Source organism: Oncorhynchus gorbuscha, unplaced genomic scaffold (assembly GCF_021184085.1).
Source record: "Oncorhynchus gorbuscha isolate QuinsamMale2020 ecotype Even-year unplaced genomic scaffold, OgorEven_v1.0 Un_scaffold_705, whole genome shotgun sequence".
Classification (NCBI taxonomy): domain Eukaryota; kingdom Metazoa; phylum Chordata; class Actinopteri; order Salmoniformes; family Salmonidae; genus Oncorhynchus; species Oncorhynchus gorbuscha.
In genome coordinates this window covers 77,501-93,615 of record NW_025745773.1, presented here as the reverse complement: position 1 = coordinate 93,615, position 16,115 = coordinate 77,501, and the positions used below count along the sequence as shown (strand labels likewise).

The 16,115-nt window shown below is 45.5% G+C and overlaps 1 protein-coding gene across 1 annotated transcript in view; it reads left to right on the top strand.

Annotated features, from left to right (window-relative positions):
• Window positions 1–16,115, top strand: part of LOC124019866 (glypican-6-like) — a 218,291-nt gene that overhangs the window by 153,279 nt on the left and 48,897 nt on the right. The window contains exons 5-6 of the mRNA XM_046335306.1: window positions 2,264–2,413; window positions 8,753–8,782. Of these exons, the coding sequence (XP_046191262.1) occupies window positions 2,264–2,413; window positions 8,753–8,782 (180 nt within the window). The remainder of the gene's footprint in view (window positions 1–2,263; window positions 2,414–8,752; window positions 8,783–16,115) is intronic.

Genomic DNA, 16,115 nt, shown 5'->3' with positions numbered 1-16,115 from the left:
CTCTCAGAGCCATTCTGGACGCTCTGGCCGAGGAGTAGAGTTGATCCGGGCGCTCAACGGCAATCAAGCACCGAAGCTAACTGGCTAACGTTGGCTAGCTACTTCCAGACACAAATGAAAGAACACCTCACTCTGCCCATTTTACTCCCCCTAGCCGAGCCGGTTAGGCTGTTTTCATGTTATCCAGAGCGTTGCTGACTGGAACTGTGCTGCTGGAAAACAATTTAATGAGGCTTTCTTTTGCCGACGTTTGCTGACACCGGCCGCGTTCAACGGGTGTTGAGCGTTCGTTTATCATCAGGTATTCTATGTGAGAGTGCTCTGATATCGGAATAGATAGCCAGAACGAACAACGTCCATTGATGCGCACAATGACTACACCACTTAGCTGAGAATGATGTGAATAATTAAGTGTTATAAACGTTGGATAGTTAGTTAGATAGCAGATAGTTAATATACTGCCTGGCAAGTTCCATGTATAAGTAGCCAACTAATGTCAGGTAACTGGCTTACCGGTACATACTACATATTTTACAGCATTTTCTTCAAATCTGGAAAAAAATATCAGAAATTTTCTGAAGAATTGCATTATGGGCCCTAAAAGCAGGGAAATAGTGTCCACTGCTTGTACTTTTTGTATTTTGGTGAATGTTGTACGACAGCCGGGATCTTTTGGCATACAAACTGTGTCCTGTATATCTAGATATCCTATAGAACTTTATCAGCTGCATCCTGACTGGTTCGATCACTGCCTGGTATGGCAACTGCTCGGTCTCTGACAGAGGGTAGAGGGCCCAGTACATCACTGCCTGGTACTGCAACTGCTCTGTCTCTGACAGAGGGTAGAGGGCCCAGTACATCACTGCCTGGTACTGCAACTGCTCGGTCTCTGACAGAGGGTAGAGGGCCCAGTACATCACTGCCTGGTACTGCAACTGCTCGGTCTCTGACAGAGGGTAGAGGGCCCAGTACATCACTGCCTGGTACTGCAACTGCTCGGTCTCTGACAGAGGGTAGAGCCCAGTACATCACTGCCTGGTACTGCAACTGCTCGGTCTCTGACAGAGGGTAGAGGGCCCAGTACATCACTGCCTGGTACTGCAACTGCCTGGTCTCTGACAGAGGGTAGAGGGCCCAGTACATCACTGCCTGGTACTGCAACTGCTCGGTCTCCGATGGAGGGTAGTGCGTAACATAACATAACATAAAAGAACCTCTTCACATTCCGTAAGGTTCTGTTCAATAAGTTCAGACTCTTCAGAACAGCTGGTGTCTGTTGGCCTTGTGTCTAGAATGGATACTATTTAAGTCAGACAGGGTGAGTTAAGTCCACGGTCAATATGATGGAGTTTCAGAAAGTCCTAATGGTTTCGTAACATTTCTCTCAAATGTAATCCTGTATTGGGAAATGGCTTTCAAACTCCCTTGCTGCTGAACGAGGCCAAACCTCAAATTACAGTGTAGTATGAATCACGACATGACTGAGAGTCAAGCTGTTCCAAGAACAGACCCATGTTTCTGAGGAGATAGATGTCTCTGCCCGTCCCTTCCTCCCCTCTCCTCCCCTCTCCCTCCCTGCTCCTTCCTCCCCCATCCCTTCCTCCCCTCTCCTCCCCTGCTCCTTCCTCCCCTCTCCTCCCTTGCTCCTTCCTCCCCTCTCCTCCCCCTGTTTCTTCCTCCTCCTTTCCTTCCTCCCCCTCCTCCCCTCCTTCCTTCCCTAACCCTACCCCATGCTGTAGGTCTACTGAATGGTGCTGGGCTGTAGGTTTACTGAATGGTGCTGGGCTGTAGGTCTACTGAATGAAGCTGGGCTGTAGGTCTACTGAATGGTGCTGTAGGTCTACTGAATGGCGCTGTAGGTCTACTGAACGGTGCTGGGCTGTATGTCTACTGAATGGCGCTGTAGGTTTACTGAATGGCGCTGTAGGTCTACTGAATGGGTCTGTAGGTCTACTGAATGGGTCTGTAGGTCTACTGAATGGGTCTGTAGGTCTACTGAATGGGGCTGTAGGTCTACTGAATGGGGCTGTAGGTCTACTGAATGGCGCTTGGCTGTAGGTCTACTGAATGGTGCTGGGCTATTATTGTCAAATCGGTTGATATTTGACGAGTTGAGGTTGACATTGTAGTAATCCCTTTTAGATAACAAGACTCCTCGATATGAGTAATGCACATCTGTGGTATCCCTGTCCTACCTTGCGGATTGTAAAGTAGGTTTGTTTTCTCGACAGTAAGTTAACAGGGTGTCTCTGTGGTCTTTCAGGTGTTCCAGGGGTGTGGTCAGCCCAAGCCGTCTGGGATGGGCAGCAGCAGATCAGCCAGGGGGATCTCTGATGTCTTCAACGCCCGATTCAGACCCTACAGCCCAGAGGAGAGACCCACCACGGCCGCTGGCACCAGCCTGGACAGACTGGTAAGAGATGAGGACAGGGAGGAGGACAGACTGGTGGGATAGGAGGACAGACTGGTGGGATAGGAGGACAGACTAGTAGGAGAGGAGGACAGACTGGTGGGATAGGAGGACAGACTGGTGGGATAGGAGGACAGACTGGTGGGATAGGAGGACAGACTAGTAGGAGAGGAGGACAGACTGGTAAGAGAGGAGGACAGGGAGGAGGACAGACTGGTGGGATAGGAGGACAGACTGGTGGGATAGGAGGACAGACTGGTGGGATAGGAGGACAGACTGGTGGGATAGGAGGACAGACTGGTGGGATAGGAGGACAGACTGGTGGGATAGGAGGACAGACTGGTGGGATAGGAGGACAGACTGGTGGGATAGGAGGACAGACTGGTGGGATAGGAGGACAGACTAGTAGGAGAGGAGGACAGACTGGTAAGAGAGGAGGACAGGGAGGAGGACAGACTGGTAAGAGATGAGGACAGGGAGGAGGACAGACTGGTAAGAGAGGAGGACAGACTGGTAAGAGAGGACAGGGAGGAGGACAGACTGGTGGACAGACTGGTAAGAGAGGATGACAGGGAGGAGGACAGACTGGTAAGAGAGGAGGACAGGGAGGAGGACAGACTGGTAAGAGAGGAGGACAGGGAGGAGGACAGACTGGTAAGAGATGAGGACAGGGAGGAGGACAGACTGGTAAGAGAGGATGACAGGGAGGAGGACAGACTGGTTAGAGAGGAGGACAGGGAGGAGGACAGACTGGTAAGAGAGGAGGACAGGGAGGAGGACAGACTGGTAAGAGAGGAGGACAGGGAGGAGGACAGACTGGTTAGAGAGGAGGACAGGGAGGAGGACAGACTGGTAAGAGAGTAGGACAGGGAGGAGGACAGTGAAGGGATACTCTACTCTAGACATTTCCCCTTACCATGAGTCCTGTATCAGATATCTTTCACCCACCTGGTTGATGTTAGGGTTGGGGGTAGGATAATCTGATCCTAGATCTGTGGTTAGGGGAAGGAAGGGTGGCAGGGAGAGAACCACTCTAGTCTCAGATGTAGACAAGAGACCAGAATCTTTTATATCAGACCAACGTTACAGAAGTCTCTGGAAGTGTGGGATCATACTGTCTACTGAGAGAACCAGCAGAGAGATAGTTTGAGATTAAATCACTTTTATGTTATCCCCCGAGTCCTTCTCTGGTTCCAAAATGGCACCCTATTCCCTATATAGTGCACTAATTTTGATGGTCCCGGTCAAAAGTAGTGCAGAATAATGGGAATGGGGCTCCATTTGGACCGCAGCCCCTCTCAGTTGAATCCTCAGTTCCATGTTCAGGTCATGGCTCTGTGTTGACTCATACACAGCCTCGGTCTCCCATCATCCTGTCATCTCCCCAGGGGAGAGTGAAATGTGCAGGGATAAGTGTGCTCTCTCCTCTCAAGCCCTCTCTCACTCTACTGTTACCTTGGTGCTCAAACCCTGGAGGGTTTTCTGGGAACAAAGGGCTGGTGGTCACATCATGGAGGGTTTTATGGGAACAAAGACCTGGTGCTCAAACCCTGGAGGGTTTTCTGGGAACAAAGAGCTGGTGGTCACACCATGGAGGGTTTTATGGGAACAAAGGGCTGGTGGTCACACCATGGAGGGTTTTCTGGGAACAAAGGGCTGGTGGTCACACCATGGAGGGTTTTATGGGAACAAAGACCTGGTGGTCAGACCATGGAGGGTTTTATGGGAACAAAGACCTGGTGGTCACACCATGGAGGGTTTTATGGGAACAAAGGGATGGTGGTCACACCATGGAGGGTTTTATGGGAACAAAGGGCTGGTGGTCACACCATGGAGGGTTTTCTGGGAACAAAGGGCTGGTGGTCACACCATGGAGGGTTTTATGGGAACAAAGGGCTGGTGGTCACACCATGGAGGGTTTTATGGGAACAAAGAGCTGGTGGTCACACCATGGAGGGTTTTATGGGAAAAAAGAGCTGGTGGTCACACCCTGGAGGGTTTTATGGGAACAAAGACCTGGTGGTCACACCATGGAGGGTTTTATGGGAACAAAGACCTGGTGGTCACACCATGGACTACCCCTCCAGGATGATACATTACCCCTCCAGGATGATACATTACCCCTCCAGGATGGTACATTACCCCTTCAGGATGTTACATTATCCCTCCAGGATGTTACATTACCCCTCCAGGATGATACATTAACCCTCCAGGATGATACATTAAACCTCCGGAATGATACATTACCCCTCCAGGATGGTACATAACCCCTCCAGGATAATACATTAAGCCCTCCAGGGTGATACATTACCCCTCCAGGATGATACATTAACCCTCCAGAATGATACATTACCCCTCCGGGATGATACATTACCCCTCCAGGATGTTACATTATCCCTCCAGGATGATACATTAACCCCTCCAGGATGTTACATTATCCCTCCAGGATGATACATTAACCCCTCCAGGATGATACACTACCCCTCCAGGATGATACATTAACCCTCCAGGATGATACATTACCCCCTCCAGGATGTTACATTACCCCTCCAGGATAATACATTACCCCTCCGGGATGATACATTACCCCTCCAGGATGGTACATTACCCCTTCAGGATGTTACATTATCCCTCCAGGATGTTACATTACCCCCCCAGGATGATACATTAACCCTCCAGGATGATACATTAACCCTCTGGAATGATACATTACCCCTCCAGGATGGTACATAACCCCTCCAGGATAATACATTAAGCCCTCCAGGGTGATACATTACCCCTCCAGGATGATACATTAACCCTCCAGAATGATACATTACCCCTCCGGGATGATACATTACCCCTCCAGGATGTTACATTATCCCTCCAGGATGATACATTAACCCCTCCAGGATGTTACATTATCCCTCCAGGATGATACATTAACCCCTCCAGGATGATACACTACCCCTCCAGGATGATACATTAACCCTCCAGGATGATACATTACCCCCTCCAGGATGTTACATTACCCCTCCAGGATAATACATTACCCCTCCGGGATGATACATTAACCCCTCCAGGATGATACATTAACCCTCCAGGATGTTACATTACCCCTCCGGGATGATACACTACCCCTCCAGGATGATACATTAACCCTCCAGGATGTTACATTACCCCTCCAGGATGTTACATTACCCCTCCAGGATAATACATTACCCCTCCAGGATAATACATTACCCCTCCAGGATGATACATTAACCCCTCCAGGATGATACATTACCCCTCCAGGATGATACTTTAACCCCTCCAGGATGATACATTACCCCTCCAGGATGATACATTAACCCCTCTTGGATGATACATTATCCCTCCAGGATGATACATTATCCCTCCAGGATGATACATTAACCCTCCTGGATGATACATTAACCCTCCAGGATGATACATTACCCCTCCAGGATTCACATTATCCCTCCAGGATGTCACATTATCCCTCCAGGATGATACATTAACCCCTCCAGGATGATACATTACCCCTCCAGGATGATACATTACCCCTCCAGGATGATACATTATCCCTCCAGGATGATGCATTACCCCTCCAGGATGATACATTAACCCCTATGGGATGATACATTAACCCCTCCGGGATGTTACATTACCCCTCCAGGATGATACATTAACCCCCCAGGATGATACATTAACCCCTCTTGGATGATACATTAACCCCTCCGGGATGATATATTAACCCCTCCAGGATGATACATTATCCCTCCAGGATGATACATTACCCCTCCAGGATAATACATTACCCCTCCAGGATGATACATTACCCCTCCAGGATAATACATTACCCCTCCAGGATGATACATTAACCCCTCCAGGATGATACATTACCCCTCCAGGATGATACATTACCCCTCCAGGATGATACATTAACCCTCCTGGATGATACATTAACCCTCCAGGATGATACATTACCCCTCCAGGATTCACATTATCCCTCCAGGATGTCACATTATCCCTCCAGGATGATACATTAACCCCTCCAGGATGATACATTACCCCTCCAGGATGATACATTATCCCTCCAGGATGATACATTAACCCTCCTGGATGATACATTAACCCTCCAGGATGATACATTAACCCTCCAGGATGATACATTACCCCTCCAGGATGATACATTAACCCTCCAGAATGATACATTAACCCTCCAGGATGATACATTACCCCTCCAGGATGATACATTATCCATCCAGGATGATACATTACCCCTCCAGGATGATACATTATCCCTCCAGGATGATACATTACCCCTCCAGGATGATACATTAACCCCTATGGGATGATACATTAACCCCTCCGGGATGTTACATTACCCCTCCAGGATGATACATTAACCCCTCTTGGATGATACATTAACCCTCCAGGATGATACATTATCCCTCCAGGATGATACATTACCCCTCCAGGATGATACATTAACCCCTCTTGGATGATACATTAACCCTCCAGGATGATACATTACCCCTCCAGGATGATACTTTAACCCCTCCAGGATGTTACATTATCCCTCCAGGATGATACATTAACCCCTCCAGGATGATACATTACCCCTCCAGGATGATACATTAACCCCCCAGGATGATACATTATCCCTCCAGGATGATACATTATCCCTCCAGGATGATACATTATCCCTCCAGGATGATACATTACCCCTCCAGGATGATACATTACCCCTCCAGGATGATACATTAACCCCTCTTGGATGATACATTAACCCTCCAGGATGATACATTACCCCTCCAGGATGATACTTTAACCCCTCCAGGATGTTACATTATCCCTCCAGGATGATACATTAACCCCTCCAGGATGATACATTACCCCTCCAGGATAGTGCATTATCCCTCCAGGATAGTGCATTACCCCTCCAGGATGATACATTACCCCTCCAGGATAGTACATTAACCCTCCGTGATGATACATTACCCCTCTGTGATGATACATTACCCATCCGGGATGATATATTAACCCTCTGGGATGATACATTATCCCTCCAGTATAGTACATTATCCCTCCAGGACAGCACATGACCCCTCCAGGATAGTGCATTACTCCTCCAGAATGATACATTATCCCTACAAGATAATACATTACCCATCCAGGATAATACATTACCCATCCAGGATGATACATTACCCCCCCAGGATGATACATTATCCCTCCGGGATAGTACATTACCCCTCCGGGATAGTATATTACTCCTCCGGGATGATACATTATCCCCCCGGGATAGTACATTACCCCTCCGGGATGATACATTATCCCTCCAGGATAGTACATTACTCCTCCAGGATGATACATTACCCCTCCAGGATAGTACATTATCCCTCCAGGATGATACATTATCCCTCCAGGGTGGTACATTATCCCCCCATGATGATACATTATCCCTCCAGGATGATACATTACTCCTCCAGGATGGTACATTATCCCTCCGGGATGGTACATTATCCCTCCAGGATGATACATTATCCCTCCGGGGTGGTACATTATCCCTCCGGGATGGTACATTATCCCTCCAGGATGATACATTACCCCTCCAGGATAGTACATTATCCCTCCAGGATGATACATTATCCCCCCAGGATGATACATTATCCCTCCAGGATGGTACATTATCCCTCCGGGATGGTACATTATCCCTCCAGGATGATACATTACTCCTCCAGGATGGTACATTATCCCTCCGGGATGGTACATTATCCCTCCGGGATGATACATTATCCCTCCAGGGTGGTACATTATCCCTCCGGGATGATACATTATCCCTCCGGGATGGTACATTATCCCTCCAGGATGATACATTATCCCTCCAGGATGATACATTATCCCTCCGGGATGATACATTATCCCTCCAGGGTGGTACATTATCCCCCCAGGATGAGACATTATCCCTCCAGGATGATACATTATCCCTCCAGGATTATACATTATCCCTCCGGGATGATACATTATCCCTCCAGGATGATAACACCAGGACATTGTCTTAGAGAAGATGTAGACTGGAAAGATAATTTTAATATAATGTGGTATAATACATAATGATTGAGGCAGGTGTAATAACATGAGTTGAGAGGTGCTTAGACTCCCAAAGAGAGAGGAGGCAGGGGAATTGAATATCTTGCCAGAACTATTTATCACGTTCTATGGTTGCTATTGGTTTCCAGACTAATGCATGTATTCATAGCCTTCCTTTCATTGTATGCGTTTTATGTCTCTCTCTGTGTCTCTCTCTCATCTGCCTCTATTAAATCCCTCTCTTCTCTGTTTCTCTGCTGCTCCCAGAGGACAGTGTGGAGGACAATGCAACACAGCGTAAGCCTTCCTTCCAATCCGCCTCTTACCTCATCTCATCTGTCTGGTGGATCTGTCCTGTCCTCTTCCTACTTGTCAACATTACTCTCAGAGAGATATCTGTAATGTCTGATGCTGCTACAGGAGGCTGTAGTCTAGATGTATAGCTGTAGTCTCTGATGCTGCTACAGGAGGCTGTAGTCTATATGTAGTGTCTGATGCTGCTACAGGAGGCTGTAGTCTAGCTGTAATGTCTGATGCTGCTACAGGAGGCTGTAGTCTAGCTGTAGTCTCTGATGCTGCTACAGGAGGCTGTAGTCTAGCTGTAGTGTCTGATGCTGCTACAGGAGGCTGTAGTCTAGCTGTAGTCTCTGATGCTGCTACAGGAGGCTGTAGTCTAGCTGTAGTGTCTGATGCTGCTACAGGAGGCTGTAGTCTATATGTAGTGTCTGATGCTGCTACAGGAGGCTGTAGTCTAGCTGTAGTGTCTGATGCTGCTACAGGAGGCTGTAGTCTAGCTGTAGTGTCTGATGCTGCTACAGGAGGCTGTAGTCTAGCTGTAGTGTCTGATGCTGCTACAGGAGGCTGTAGTCTAGCTGTAGTGTCTGATGCTGCTACAGGAGGCTGTAGTCTAGCTGTAGTCTCTGATGCTGCTACAGGAGGCTGTAGTCTAGCTGTAATGTCTGATGCTGCTACAGGAGGCTGTAGTCTAGCTGTAGTCTCTGATGCTGCTACAGGAGGCTGTAGTCTAGCTGTAGTGTCTGATGCTGCTACAGGAGGCTGTAGTCTAGCTGTAGTCTCTGATGCTGCTACAGGAGGCTGTAGTCTAGCTGTAGTGTCTGATGCTGCTACAGGAGGCTGTAGTCTATATGTAGTGTCTGATGCTGCTACAGGAGGCTGTAGTCTAGCTGTAGTGTCTGATGCTGCTACAGGAGGCTGTAGTCTAGCTGTAGTGTCTGATGCTGCTACAGGAGGCTGTAGTCTAGCTGTAGTGTCTGATGCTGCTACCGGAGGCTGTAGTCTAGCTGTAGTGTCTGATGCTGCTACAGGAGGCTGTAGTCTAGCTGTAGTGTCTGATGCTGCTACAGGAGGCTGTAGTCTAGCTGTAGTGTCTGATGCTGCTACAGGAGGCTGTAGTCTAGCTGTAGTGTCTGATGCTGCTACAGGAGGCTGTAGTCTAGCTGTAGGGTCTGATGCTGCTACAGGAGGCTGTAGTCTAGCTGTTGTGTCTGATGCTGCTACAGGAGGCTGTAGTCTAGATGTATAGCTGTAGTCTCTGATGCTGCTACAGGAGGCTGTAGTCTAGCTGTAGTGTCTGATGCTGCTACAGGAGGCTGTAGTCTAGCTGTTGTGTCTGATGCTGCTACAGGAGGCTGTAGTCTAGATGTATAGCTGTAGTCTCTGATGCTGCTACAGGAGGCTGTAGTCTAGATGAAGTGGCTGATGCTGCTACAGGAGGCTGTAGTCTAGCTGTAGTGTCTGATGCTGCTACAGGAGGCTGTAGTCTAGCTGTAGTGTCTGACCTTTAAACACAGAGATACACTACAGAGATACACCACAGAGACACACAGAGACACAACAGGTGGAAACAGAGACCTTTAAACACAGAGATACAACAGGTGGAAACAGAGACCTATAAACACAGAGACACAACAGGTGGAAACAGAGACCTTTAAACACAGAGACACAACAGGTGGAAACAGAGACCTTTAAACACAGAGATACAACAGAGACCTTTAAACACCGAGATACAACAGGTGGAAACAGAGACCCTATAAACACAGAGACACAACAGATGGAAACAGAGACCTTTAAACACAGAGATACAACAGGTGGAAACAGAGACCTATAAACACAGAGATACAACAGATGGAAACAGAGACCTTTAAACACAGAGACACAACAGATGGAAACAGAGACCTTTAAACACAGAGATACAACAGGTGGAAACAGAGACCTTTAAACACAGAGATACAACAGGTGGAAACAGAGACCTTTAAACACAGAGATACAACAGGTGGAAACAGAGACCTATAAACACAGAGATACCTATAAACACAGAGATACAACAGATGGAAACAGAGACCTTTAAACACAGAGATACAACAGGTGGAAACAGATCCCTATAAACACAGAGATACAACAGGTGGAAACAGATACCTATAAACACAGAGATACAACAGGTGGAAACAGAGACCTTTAAACACAGAGATACAACAGATGGAAACAGAGACCTTTAAACACAGAGATACAACAGGTGGAAACAGAGACCTTTAAACACAGAGATACAACAGGTGGAAACAGAGACCTTTAAACACAGAGATACAACAGGTGGAAACAGAGACCTATAAACACAGAGATACCTATAAACACAGAGATACAACAGATGGAAACAGAGACCTTTAAACACAGAGATACAACAGGTGGAAACAGAGACCTATAAACACAGAGATACAACAGGTGGAAACAGATACCTATAAACACAGAGATACAACAGGTGGAAACAGAGACCTTTAAACACAGAGATACAACAGATGGAAACAGAGACCTTTAAACACAGAGACACAACAGAGACCTTTAAACACCGAGCTACAACAGGTGGAAACAGAGACCTATAAACACAGAGACACAACAGGTGGAAACAGAGACCTTTAAACACAGAGACACAGCAGGTGGAAACAGAGACCTTTAAACACAGAGATACAACAGGTGGAAACAGAGACCTTTAAACACAGAGACACAGCAGGTGGAAACAGAGACCTTTAAACACAGAGATACAACAGAGACCTATAAACACAGAGACACAACAGGTGGAAACAGAGATCTTTAAACACAGAGATACAACAGGTGGAAACAGAGACCTATAAACACAGAGACACAACAGGTGGAAACAGAGACCTTTAAACACAGAGATACAACAGAGACCTATAAACACAGAGATACAACAGGTGGAAACAGAGATCTTTAAACACAGAGACACAACAGGTGGAAACAGACCTATAAACACAGAGACACAACAGGTGGAAACAGAGACCTTTAAACACAGAGATACAACAGGTGGAAGCAGAGACCTTTAAACACAGAGATACAACAGAGACCTTTAAACACATAGATACAACAGAGACCTTTAAACACAGAGATACAACAGGTGGAAACAGAGACCTTTAAACACAGAGATACAACAGATGGAAACAGAGACCTTTAAACACAGAGACACAACAGAGACCTTTAAACACCGAGATACAACAGGTGGAAACAGAGACCTTTAAACACAGAGATACAACAGGTGGAAACAGAGACCTATAAACACAGAGATACAACAGATGGAAACAGAGACCTTTAAACACAGAGATACAACAGAGACCTTTAAACACTGAGATACAACAGGTGGAAACAGAGACCTATAAACACAGAGACACAACAGGTGGAAACAGAGACCTTTAAACACAGAGACACAGCAGGTGGAAACAGAGACCTTTAAACACAGAGATACAACAGAGACCTTTAAACACCGAGATACAACAGGTGGAAACAGAGACCTTTAAACAAAGAGATACAACAGGTGGAAACAGACCTATAAACACAGAGACACAACAGATGGAAACAGAGACCTTTAAACACAGAGATACAACAGGTGGAAACAGAGACCTTTAAACACAGAGATACAATAGGTGGAAACAGAGACCTATAAACACAGAGATACAACAGGTGGAAGCAGAGACCTTTAAACACAGAGATACAACAGGTGGAAACAGAGACCTTTAAACACAGAGATACAACAGGTGGAAGCAGAGACCTTTAAACACAGAGATACAACAGGTGGAAACAGAGACCTTTAAACACAGAGATACAACAGGTGGAAGCAGAGACCTTTAAACACAGAGATACAACAGAGACCTTTAAACACATAGATACAACAGAGACCTTTAAACACAGAGATACAACAGGTGGAAACAGAGACCTTTAAACACAGAGATACAACAGAGACCTTTAAACACAGAGACACAACAGGTGGAAACAGAGACCTTTAAACACAGAGATACAACAGAGACCTTTAAACACATAGATACAACAGAGACCTTTAAACACAGAGATACAACAGGTGGAAACAGAGACCTTTAAACACAGAGATACAACAGAGACCTTTAAACACAGAGACACAACAGGTGGAAACAGAGACCTTTAAACACAGAGATACAACAGAGACCTTTAAACACATAGATACAACAGAGACCTTTAAACACAGAGATACAACAGGTGGAAACAGAGACCTTTAAACACAGATATACAACAGAGACCTTTAAACACATAGATACAACAGAGACCTTTAAACACAGAGATACAACAGGTGGAAACAGAGACCTTTAAACACAGAGACACAACAGATGGAAACAGAGACCTTTAAACGCATAGATACAACAGAGACCTTTAAACACAGAGATACAACAGAGACCTTTAAACGCAGAGATACAACAGAGACCTTTAAACACATAGATACAACAGGTGGAAACAGAGACCTTTAAACACAGAGACACAACAGATGGAAACAGAGACCTTTAAACGCATAGATACAACAGAGACCTTTAAACACAGAGATACAACAGAGACCTTTAAACACAGAGATACAACAGAGACCTTTAAACACAGAGATACAACAGAGACCTTTAAACACAGAGATACAACAGAGACCTTTAAACACAGAGATACAACAGAGACCTTTAAACACAGAGATACAACAGAGACCTTTAAACACCGAGATACAACAGGTGGAAGCAGAGACCTTTAAACACATAGATACAACAGAGACCTTTAAACACAGAGATACAACAGAGACCTTTAAACACAGAGATACAACAGATGGAAACAGAGACCTTTAAACATAGAGATACAACAGATGGAAACAGAGACCTTTAAACACAGAGATACAACAGATGGAAACAGAGACCTTTAAACACAGAGACACAACAGATGGAAACAGAGACCTTTAAACACAGAGATACCTATAAACACAGAGATACAACAGGTGGAAACAGAGACCTTTAAACACAGAGATAGAACAGGTGGAAACAGAGCCCTTTAAACACAGATATACAACAGGTGGAAACAGAGACCTTTAAACACAGAGACACAACAGGTGGAAACAGAGACCCTATAAACACAGAGATACAACAGGTGGAAACAGAGACCTTTAAACACAGAGATAGAACAGAGACCTATAAACACAGAGATACAACAGAGACCTATAAACACCGAGATACAACAGGTGGAAACAGAGACCTTTAAACACAGAGACACAACAGGTGGAAACAGAGACCCTATAAACACAGAGACACAACAGATGGAAACAGAGACCTATAAACACAGAGATACAACAGGTGAAAACAGAGACCTTTAAACACAGAGATACAACAGGTGGAAACAGAGACCTATAAACACAGAGATAGAACAGGTGGAAACAGAGACCCTTAAAAAACACAGAGATACAATAGGTGGAAACAGAGACCCTATAAACACAGAGATACCTATACACACAGAGATACAATAGGTGGAAACAGAGACCCTATAAACACAGAGATACCTATAAACACAGAGATACAACAGGTGGAAACAGAGACCTATAAACACAGAGATACCTATAAACACAGAGATACAACAGGTGGAAACAGAGACCTATAAACACAGAGATACCTATAAACACAGAGATACAACAGGTGGAAACAGAGACCTTTAAACACAGAGATAGAACAGGTGGAAACAGAGACCTTTAAACAAAGAGAGACCTTTAAACACAGAGATACAACAGGTGGAAACAGAGACCTATAAACACAGAGATACCTATAAACACAGAGATACAACAGGTGGAAACAGAGACCTTTAAACACAGAGATAGAACAGGTGGAAACAGAGCCCTTTAAACACAGATATACAACAGGTGGAAACAGAGACCTTTAAACACAGAGATACCTATAAACACAGAGATACAACAGGTGGAAACAGAGCCCTTTAAACACAGATATACAACAGGTGGAAACAGAGACCTTTAAACACAGAGATAGAACAGGTGGAAACAGAGACCTTTAAACACAGAGATACAACAGATGGAAACAGAGACCTATAAACACAGAGACACAACAGGTGGAAACAGAGACCTTTAAACACAGAGATACAACAGGTGGAAACAGAGACCTATAAACACAGAGATACAACAGATGGAAACAGAGACCTTTAAACACAGAGACACAACAGATGGAAACAGAGACCTTTAAACACAGAGATACCTATAAACACAGAGATACAATAGGTGGAAACAGAGACCTATAAACACAGAGATACAACAGGTGGAAACAGAGACCTTTAAACACAGAGATACAACAGGTGGAAACAGAGACCTTTAAACACAGAGATACAACAGATGGAAACAGAGACCCTATAAACACAGAGATACAACAGAGACCTATAAACACAGAGACACAACAGGTGAAAACAGAGACCTTTAAACACAGAGACACAACAGGTGAAAACAGAGACCTTTAAACACAGAGACACAACAGGTGAAAACAGAGACCTTTAAACACAGAGACACAACAGGTGAAAACAGAGACCTTTAAACACAGAGATACAACAGGTGGAAACAGAGACCTTTAAACACAGAGATACAACAGGTGGAAACAGAGACCTTTAAACACAGAGATGCATCAGGTAGAAACAGACCTTCCGGTCAGATGTGTTCTCATTCCGTGCTGATGTTGATAGAACTTCCCAGGTCAGATGTGTTCTCATTCCGTGCTGATGTTGATAGAACATCCCAGGTCAGATGTGTTCTCATTCCGTGCTGATGTTGATAGAACATCCCAGGTCAGATGTGTTCTCATTCCGTGCTGATGTTGATAGAACTTCCCAGGTCAGATGTGTTCTCATTCCGTGCTGATGTTGATAGAACATCCCAGGTCAGATGTGTTCTCATTCCGTGCTGATGTTGATAGAACTTCCCAGGTCAGATGTGTTCTCATTCCGTGCTGATTTTAATAGAACTTCCCAGGTCAGATGTGTTCTCATTCCGTGCTGATTTTAATAGAACTTCCCAGGTCAGATGTGTTCTCATTCCGTGCTGATGTTGATAGAACTTCCCAGGTCAGATGTGTTCTCATTCCGTGCTGATGTTGATAGAACTTCCCAGGTCAGATGTGTTCTCATTCCGTGCTGATGTTGATAGAACTTCCCAGGTCAGATGTGTTCTCATTCCGTGCTGATGTTGATAGAACTTCCCAGGTCAGTGCTGTATGGTCCTGCCTGACAACAATACACACAGTTGAACGTTTGTTGATGTTGTGCCTCTTGTAATCTGCCCTAATGA